At 43.3% G+C, this 10,347-nt stretch overlaps 1 protein-coding gene across 3 annotated transcripts in view; it reads right to left on the bottom strand.

The window, feature by feature from the left end:
- The window catches only part of SYBU (syntabulin), a 39,310-nt gene extending 37,464 nt beyond the window's left edge, over positions 1-1,846 (bottom strand). For 2 of the 3 annotated variants that reach the window (XM_085572454.1, XM_021546459.4), the window contains exons 1-2: positions 1,692-1,846; positions 1,331-1,520 (exon numbers count right to left, since the gene is read on the bottom strand). In XM_085572454.1, the coding sequence (XP_085428580.1) occupies positions 1,331-1,520; positions 1,692-1,718 (217 nt within the window). In that variant the 5' untranslated portion in view covers positions 1,719-1,846. The remainder of the gene's footprint in view (positions 1-1,330; positions 1,521-1,691) is intronic. The other variant, XM_021546460.4, reaches the window with a different exon arrangement.
- Between the last annotated feature and the right edge of the window lie 8,501 nt (positions 1,847-10,347).

Here is a 10,347-nt window from a genome sequence, read left to right on the forward strand (position 1 = left end):
ATCATTCCACTGAGCCTGAATTGCAAAATCTGGCAGAGCTAGACTCAAACATGGATATTGTGTTTCTCATCTAAGAAAACTTGCACATTGTGTTCAATACACTATTTTTCATTAAATGAGTTAAAAAAGTAAGAACAGTCATCTAATCCACTGTAGTGAAGACCAAGATAAATAAGAATGTTCCTGACTATTCCCAGGAACACCTCTGGTAACTGAAAACACTTCATGACCTAAAGAAAAGGAAGCCTAAGAAGTTGCTCTGATACTAACTATTGCAAAAATACTTCTTATAATTCAGATTTTTAAATAGAGAATTACAGAATCATAGAAACATTTAGGTTGTAAAGACCTCTAGTCATTGAGTCCAACCTAGCACTTCCAATCCACCACTGAAAATATTATGCTTTCCAAAACACTGACTATTGAAAACAAGTTTCTCCACACCAGAAACACCTTTTGAATTAGCATGGGCATATAGAGTCCAAGGTGTTCATGATGTGACCCTCAATTCTGTTATGCATGTACATTAATGACAAATACAGTGAAGAGTTTCACTGACTTAAAAAATTGCTCACCACTAGTAGGCATCTGAGTATTTCACTGCCAGTTGAGGCATTTAAATTGTGCTAAACTCTACACAAGGCAAATATTCAACATAAAAAAAATCTGTTTTCGAGTTGTCCCTCATGTAATATTTTGAACAGCAAATTACATTTTTTGGTCTATAGTTGGAGAGCAATGATTTACTTCTAATCACATATCCATCGCCCTCTCTGTAGAGAAGCCATCATGCCCAACTCATATCTGGCGATACATTCATCAGTAGAAGCCTGAATTCTGAAATAAACAAAACTTATTTCTGTATGACAGTGAAGACTTCACCTACATATTCTGTTCCAGTTCATGCAGATCGTTGTGAAAAAAACAAAAGACACTGCAATCTGATAGCAACTCCCCTGTTTTGCCGACTTTTGATTTAAGGGCTTTTCAAAACGCCTTAATACCACGCTGCAGTTGTTAAGGCAAATATTTCTCTTTAAAGCAACGCTTCTGCCACAATAAAACCGCCAACTTTTTTAGCAGTGGATAGCAGAACGCGGAATGGAAACATCTGGTGTCGCTTACGGACACATATTAAAAGAACAGATACTAGATTTCCCTGGAAAAATCAATGGTCGCCCTTCTTCATCGGTAAAACGGATCGCTCATGCGGGCTCGATGGGAGCCCGAGACGCGGCCGCTGCGGCTGGGAATACAGCGAAGCGCGGGGCTGCCGTGCGGGGCACACCGTGCTCCAGACACCCCGGGGCTGGGCATCTCTCTGCGGTACCTGAGCAGAAGCTGTTGCTGCTGACAGTCCTGCCGGAGCCCGCGGAGGAACTGGGCGGATTGAATTCCCGGCTTTCCTCTTCCGAAAAGGGCGATTCGGAAGCGGGAGATACCTTCTGCTGCGGCCGCAGGACCAAGCGGGGGATGCGGCTGCGGGATACCTCCTTTTCCAGCTGCGTCCTCTGCTCCTGCTGGGGAAGGGACACCCCGTCAGGAACCTCTCGGATGTGCCCTCCTCCTTCCATCATCGAGGCAGGGGCAGGCAAATCCCGGCCCCTCCGCCCCCCACCCAGGGCGGGGGCAGGACGCGATTTGCGCGCCCCTGCTTCTCCCCGCCGCGCCGCCCGTGCCCGGCTGCTCACCTTGCTGCTCTCCCGCAGAGGCCCCATCGCTCCTCAGTCGCGGCGCAGCCGGGGACGAGCAGCTGGCATGGGCGAGAGGGATGCGCTGAGCGGGGCTGCGCTGCCGCTGCCGCTGCGGCGCTGGGGGCGGCGCTGCCCGGCCCGGCCCGGCCCCGCCGCTCCCCGCCCCGGCACGTGGGGCGGCCGCGGCGCCGCCCGCCCCGCCCGGCAGGTGCGGCGGGCGCGGCCCCTCAGCCCCGGCAGCCCCTCAGCCCCGGCAGCCCCTCAGCCCCGGCAGCCCCTCAGCCCCGGCAGCCCCTCAGCCCCGGCAGCCCCTCAGCCCCGGCAGCCCCTCAGCCCCGGCAGCCCCTCAGCCCCGGCAGCCCGGCAGCCCCTCAGCCCCTCAGCCCCGGCAGCCCCGGTAGCCCCTCAGCCCCTCAGCCCCGGTAGCCCCTCAGCCCCGGTAGCCCCTCAGCCCCGGTAGCCCCTCAGCCCCTCAGCCCCCGCAGCCCCTCAGCCCCTCAGCCCCCTCAGCCCCTCAGCCCCGGCAGCCCCTCAGCCCCGGCAGCCCCGGTAGCCCCTCAGCCCCCGCAGCCCCTCAGCCCCTCAGCCCCCGCAGCCCCTCAGCCCCGGCAGCCCCTCAGCCCCGGCAGCCCCTCAGCCCCCGCAGCCCCTCAGCCCCGGCAGCCCCTCAGCCCCGGCAGCCCCTCAGCCCCCGCAGCCCCTCAGCCCCGGCAGCCCCTCAGCCCCGGCAGCCCCTCAGCCCCGGCAGCCCCGCCGTCCCGCCGGGCTGGCCGCGCCACGGCCGCCAAAGGCGCCAAGGAACGCGGGCATGAGGAGACGGGCAGAGGGCAGGTAATGCCGGTGCAGATACGATGGATGTATAGCCACACAGTTAGCAAAATGCACCGCCAGACTTCTCTGCTTCTCAGTCACAGAATCACAGACTCGTAAGCGTTTGGGAGAGACCTTAAAAATTATCTAGTGCTGACCTCCCCGGCCACGGGCACGGACGCTTCCCACTAGACCTGGTTGCTCAAGCTCTTCCTTATCCAAGCTGGTCTTGGAGATTGACACTGCTGAGGCATCCACAATTTCCCTGAGCAACCTGTTCCAGTGTCTCACCGCCCTCACAGCAAAGAATATCTTCCTAAAGTAAAGAATTTCTTCCTATTATTTTTCAGTAACATGTTTATGGAACACGTAGAGAGACAAAATCTTACTTGATTCTGACATAAAAAAGTACTTGATTCTCAGATGATACATTACAATATATTTAACTGTAGTATATTCTCTCTCTACCATTCATTGTGGTAATTATTGTTGACCCTCCTATTGATTAATGCACATGTGGTAACCTTGTTCATCTACTCTCTAGAGAGCATCTATTTAAAAAACAAGCACTGGCACGACTACATTCTGGGCTATAAGCATTTATTTATTCACCATGTGTGAAAAGGACTGCTTTTCCACAAGAAGGATGATGAAATTCTCAATATGAAACTCATTTGATGTTCAACATATATGTCTACTTATAGGACTTAATGAGCTTGCAGAAGTTGTACTGTCAGCAATCATATTTTTGGGCAAAGATTCCCTTTACATTTGTGCTTCCTGGATTCAGCTGGGATATTGTTAATCTTCCTGTCCTGGTTTCAGCTGGGATATAGTTAATTTTCCCATGACACCTATAAAGGGCCCCAATTTTTCTTGGGAACTTCTGTTTGCTATCAGATCATAAATATTAAATACTGTCTCAAAAATAATTAAGAGCAAATCTGCTTCTAATGTGTAGTGCAGAGAACACAGCGGCAGTAACAGGAAAGGTAATGCATTCATCTAGACCTCGAAGAGGAAAGAGGACACTGGTAAGTACTGACGCACTGATTGTTGTATATCCAAAGAGTCATAATTACTAATTTATTAACCTGGCATCAGAATTAGATCCATTACTTATGTAGAGCTCCAAGCTATGCTTTGCCAAAAAGATGATACCATCCTTCCCTGGCAGCAACAAGACATCTATAATTCAGAGACATGAGGTAGTTACAGCTGAAAAAAAAGCCTAAAATTCCTGTAATAAAAATTCTGTGCTTTTAAAATATCTTCTAAGCACTGGCACCTACCTTCCTGCCACAAAAGATCAGGAAGAATTCTGGGACCTTTCCCTACTGCTCCAAGACTTGTTTCCATGGAATACTGCAAATCACATATTTTAATCACACAAATTTGATCTTCCATTCAGTAGAGATCAGGGCACCTGACACCGTGGACTGCTCCTGACACCGTGGGCACCCGTGGCACATTGGGGTGGAAAACTCCCACATACATTTGCAAAGCAAAGCTGCTGTACCAGTAGTAAGAGTAAGAAGAAGCTGTGCAGCCATTGCCATAGTAACTCGGCTCCAGAGCTGCTGGTGCTGCTGATTCAATTGTCGGAGCCTGTTTTATCTTTTTACATTTCAAGCTCAAATTTTTGTCTTGCTAGGAAACAAGATACAAGAAGTGAAGTCTTCAGGCTGCCTCAGGATTCATAATGGGATGTGATTCCTTTTGATCTTCCCTCCTCTTGGCATAGAGATTTATGGCCTTATCATAAATCATAAAACAATCATTAACCTTCAAGCAAACATTTTTTTCCCGTTACAGTTCATGTGTATCTTATAAATATTGAGGAATTAAGTCACTTTTCAGTAATTGATGAATTAATTAACTTTTAAGTCACTTATTAAAATATTTTTACTTTGGACTAGTTAATCATCAGTACTGGGAGAAACACATATTTGATATGAACATGTGATATCACTCTTATTCCTCTCATGTATTTTACAAACTGGCAAGATCTCTGAGCGACCTATAAAACTAATTTTATAACCAGTGCGTAACCGAAGAAATCTCTGTTTGCTGGGAAAAAAAAATGTTATGCATTCATAAGGGCCTCAGAAAACCTACAGAACAAAGTGTCTTCTTAGCCTTTCCTTGCTTTACTCCCTCCTGAAAAATAACAGCTCTCCAGGAAGCTGCAGAGGGCTGCAGATTCAGCAGAAGCTCCTGGATTCCAGGAGCTGCCAGGGGAAGATGGGAGCTGTGCCAGGCCCTGGGGTTAGACCTTACACATTCCTGAGTGGGGAACAAGGTACATGAAGCAATTTTTATTCCAGGCTTTTCTACCAAGTTCTTCATTCTGGTAGAGTGCCCTTCCAGATGTAAGTTGTGGGGAGGAGAAGATGTGGTGAAATACAGAGGATCACAGAGTACATTTTGCTGCTGCCTCTGAATTTTCTCAGTGGGAGGGGGAATGGGATTCTAATTCAGCAGAGTTTTGCTGGCCAGCAGTTCACTGTGTCCATTAGCACAGTCACAAGGAACTCATTGCATTGATACTTCCATGTCTGAACTGCTGAGAGGAAAGCTTCACCTGATGTTTTTGCAGAGCTTTCTGTGAAATTTGTTTTTCTAAGTTTATTTGTTCCATCTGATGACACATTATTTTGAGACGTCCACAAATCACAAATGCTGTTTTCCAGTTTGCTTTCTTGCAGTGTAGTGATTTTGCTCACGAGCTGCAATAATAACAGCAGGAAAGCAGTACAGTAAAAATCTCAATATCTCTTAATTAAGTCCCCAAATACCTCAGTTCAGAATTGGGCAGTTCAGAAGAATAAGCAGAAACCATAACATCCTCAGGAGAGAATCGCTGAGAGCTCAGCAGTATGTACAAGATTCCCTTTGCACTATTGCACACAAGGGGTTTATTCATGCTGCCAGCAGAGACCAGTCTCAACTGCAACCTTCTCTGTGGTATAGCCTTTAATGTTTCTTTCTTTTTCCATAAATTTTCCTTTTCTGTGTAGTAGCTCAGCTTCAGCAAGAAGGCTTCAACTCCTCACTTTTGTTTTGATCAGTCCTTCAGAATGGAAGCAATTAGGACTTGTAGTAAGTCACAGACTTCAGCAGTCATCCCAGGTGGCAAAAGGAGTGGAACTTTTTTGGTTTTTTGTTTGTTTGTTTGTTTGTTTGTTTCTGTTTTGTTTGGGGTTTTTTGGGGGGGTGGATTGTGTGTATGTGTGTGTGGGTGTGTGTGTGTGCAACATTTAAAATAATTAAAAGGCTGAACAAGTGTTTCTGTCTTATGTGAATTTGTACTCAATAATCACCTCACGCACCTTTGCTATTTTTATGTTGTCACCATTTGGTAGTTACATATACTTGCAAAATTTGACTTTGTGCAGAAGTGAATGCTTCCAGACTTTGATTATCACCCAAAGAATGCTGGTCCAAAACCAGGCTGGCTCATTGCTCAGATCAGGACTGTTTCAAATTTTTATAATGCTGAAAGTACTTGTGGACTTTTGGGATGGAAACCAAAGACACGTTTTGTGATCTTATGTTCATCAGGGTTAAATGGCTCTCTCACAATTTTATTTTGAATTGGAGAGTTTTGGTGCCTAAATCTCTCTAGATTCAATTTCATGGGTCTGAGTTTTTATTTTATGTTTTGGCACTGCGCTTTCACAGGTTGACAAAGTGCAGTCAATACCTGTACTGGCCATAGGCCATGTTTTGGTTTTGAATTACCTCACCCTCTGAGGTCAGTGATAAATGAGGCAGAGGGCAGAGCTGGGCCCTGTAATCCCAAGACTATATGATTTCATTAATGCAGGCACATAGCTGATAATGCTTCTGTTGGTGACTTAGAAAGCATCTGTACTTTGCCAGCTGAGCCAAGTTTGCTTATCAAATGTGTCAATCTTGTTTTTCTATTCAGATGGGTTGTATAATATCAGCAGATCTCACTCAAATGCTTCAGAAATGCTAAAAAGAAAACCAGCTGTAGCTAACTGTTTTCATAGCAATAGTTTACATTGGAGGTCAGCAGAGAATTACCTGGAAAAATAATTTCATCTTCTTTCAGAAATACTAGAAAATGAGAGAAAGATGAGAAGACTATGAATATCATTATAAGACAGAGAAAACAGAAAAGGGGAAAGATTGCTTCATGTTGGTCTTGGGCAAAATAATAGAATAATAGATTTGTGATTCTGAAAACACAAGTAATAGGTTTAAAATATTACATTATTCAATATTCAATATTCAATTAAAGTAAAAGGTATCAGGACATCTTTATAGAAAACATATCTCGTAAGAAAGGCTCATTGGAGTGAATAGTGACATTTTAAAACTTAACAGCCAAATTCAAAGAAAAAACATCTGGGACAAATAATAAAGCTCTGCCAACAGGAGGGGAAACTGTTTTGGAAAGCAAATTTGAAAAAAATATTTTGAGCCCTTAGTAGCCAATATCTCAATATGAGTTCTTAGACTGTGGTTAAGAGAACTTAAGCAGAAGAAGTGGAATATTTAGCTGAAACAGGGGAGGGATCTTGCCTGTGTACACAGTGTAAAATGTCTGCTGGAACAGTGTGTTCAGTGCTATTGGGAAAGAGTTCAAGGGAAATACTACTTACTGCAAGACATTTATTAAATCTGACTTCTGATAAGAGTTGTGTGATCTGTTTGTTCTAGACAGATCTCTGTCAGTACTGTTCAGTGAAATGTAAGCCAGAAAGCAACCTAAAGCACTGTGTACTGTCAGATGTTTATGAAGCAGCCTATATATGTAGAAAGGATGGGCTGACTTTTCTGACTTCAGGCATCTGAAGTGACTGTGTGAAATTATGAGATGCAGAGAGGCAGAAGCATGGCAAGCAGGCACATCTGTGCCTGTGCCCACACTGGAGATGGAGGTGCAAGAAAGGATCTGTGGCCAGCAACTTCCTGGATTTGAGCTTCTCTCCTCAGGGGTCCCAGAGGTCTGCCAAAACTCATGACTCAGCTCTGCATCCGAGCAGTTTGGTAAATATGTGAAATTTGGGTTAAAGTGCAGATTTGATCTGCTTTTGAAATAGTATAAACACATTTTAAAAACCTATCTACAAATTATTACCATTACTTACTGTAACAAGCACTCCCATCAAAGTCTGTTAGTTTGTAGATGTGTGGTATAAATGGCACAGAAATATTCTGTGTTTTGGACTTCAGCTGTGCCTGAGCTGTTACAGAACAAAATATGGTATTGCTATATAGGTCCAATTTTTCTAATTCATAAAATGGTTATACATAGCAGGACACATATTTTGATAATCTCTGAGAAGATTACTGCATGGTCCAGTGTAAAAGATTAGGAGTGGCTTTGTTATGATTCCTAAAATCCAACCATCTAAACTCAATAATGTTATCCTACTGCAACATATGGCTTTTTTATATAATGTAAATTCTGTATAGATTTGCAGTAGAGCTTGGGATGCAGCTGTGGTGAGGTACTGAAAAAGATGCTGGTGTGCAGCTACTTCTGGTAGATGAGTCCTGGTGTAATCTTCAACTTAATTGATTTAGGTTTTGGTATGATATTGCTGAAACTTGAATACTCAGGGGAAACAGATTAGTCAGACAGACACACAATGGCTCTTACCTCATATTGAAAGCTTTTCTGCTTTGGGGCAAGTGTTCATTTTACCTTGGTTCAGTAGTATCAGCCAAGCATTATTTGAACTGATATTTAAGACATGGTGGATCTGAGAGACATTTTTTATATTAAGTCAGAATACGTGAGAAAGTAAGTAGTGGTGGTATTCAGCAGTTAATTGTTTCTGTGTGCTGCATCTCCTAGGGTTATCAAAGGAATGATTTTAGTACCTTGCTTTATTTTCCTCAATACCTTATGTGTGAAATTATGAAATATAGAGAGGCTTATAGTATATAGCACTTGCATCACAGAGTGGACAGAAAAAGCATTTGATTGAGGATCTGAAGTCCAATTTGGATATTTTTAGTTCTGTCTGGAAACAAGTATCTTTTGTGAAAGGATTTTTATGACCCTAAAACAGGTGTCTGAGAAGTGTCTGCTCATTTAGCTTGCAGACCTAACTGGATTTCTGTGTTCCTACAAGTAAAAATTTTATTTCTGATCTACTTTTATTCTGTTCTTAGCATACAGGTAGAGAAGTATTTGCTTTTGAATCCTCTTCACTGCGGGAAAGGCAAAGGATGCAGTGAAATGTGTATATCAGAAAGTTTCCCAGGAACTGAAGCACACTCTTGCAGAGCTCTTAAGGTAAGCTCAAAATTAGTTGAAGACATTTAATATGTTTAAAAATATGAACTCTCACTGATCATGGTTCTTAAGGGCTATCTCCTTTGAATCAAAGTAATGCCTTGCCAATTACCACATGCTTCTGCCAAAATGTAATGATTGGAACCAGTATGAATTTCATGAGTTTATAAAAACACTTGCCAGGAGTGAAAGGCAAAATGAGATGCCATGATGGTGTAGAAGGAGATGGCATCTAGAATGTCCCCAGAGTCTCCCCTGTATGAGCCAGGAGCACTGCACGTGCTATAGCCAGGTGAGATGTGATACTGGAGGTGGCAATTGAGCCACCTAAGGCTCAGTTGTGGGAGGCAAACACAAGGCAATGGGGAAAGGATGTCAGGGGTGCACATGTGATCTGAGGCACTGCTGGTCAAATAATAATATTCCCATGCTCCATAAATGAAGCACGAATCTATTTCAACTGCAACTGAAGTAAGGAAACCAGCATAAACTGTACATAATTGCCGATGTCAATAGCTGTCCAGCTTCAGGGAAGAGCAGAAACTGCACTAGCAGAGCATTGTAATTTGAGCTCTGGATAACTAAATTGAATTTAACCATGTTTCAAAAGTAACAGCAGAAGAATGGTCAAAGCAGCTTTTTACCTTGGTCCTTTTAAATGGCAAAAATATGAATAATACTTCCCCCCTCCCACTACCACCAAGTAGACTAAAAACTAAGAATCTTGCAAAGGCTTTTATCTTCTTATCAAGTACTCTATGAGTCCCTCAGGAGTTGCTTTAAAAACAAGATTTGGGATATGTGTGAATTTTTTAGCACTGAGGTTCATTATTGATCAAGTAGGAATTTATATATGCATATTCATCTTTAAACTAGTTCATGAAAACTTGAATAGCTCAGAAGAAGAGACAGAAAAAATTTTTTAAAATTATTCAACTGATGTTATAGTATTTGTATTTTAATCTTCTTAGAGCCTGGTCTTGCTTCTATCAACTTCACAGTACTGATGCATATAAGCCAAGGAGCATAACACACTTACTGTCCTCCTCCTCTTGTTCCTTTCTGTCTTCACTGACAGCTTGTGTTGGCTAGACACTTACCCAGCAGTGTTGTCCACATAGGCACTCTCTGAGAAGGTTTGGAGGTGGAATTGTGAACAGGGACAAGGTATTTTTGTCTATTTTTTTCAGTATCTGTTTCAATGTCATCTTGAAGAGGGCCCTGAAATGCTACTTCATATAAACAATAGATGTTAATATTAATATGTGTAAGTGGTTAAGCTTAATGACTTCAACATCAGAAAGATTATCTGGATGCCAGTTGGGCTGCAAATTCTTAAATAGTCAAATGGATTCAAAATCACTCGTGTAAGAGTTTTGGAGCAGTGTTTGTAGTTAACAAACAACACTATCCTGTGTATGGTTCCTGACAGGTAGTTTCTGCTTGATAACATCCACCCACATATCATGTGAATAAGTTGTGTTGTTACCATCCTCTCATTCCCTTTCAATAAGATAAGCCTGCCATCTGGGACATTTGAAAAGCAAATGCCACGCCTTTTTT

Source organism: Lonchura striata, chromosome 2 (genome assembly GCF_050655825.1).
Source record: "Lonchura striata isolate lonStrDom1 chromosome 2, ASM5065582v1, whole genome shotgun sequence".
NCBI classification, from domain to species: Eukaryota; Metazoa; Chordata; class Aves; order Passeriformes; family Estrildidae; genus Lonchura; species Lonchura striata.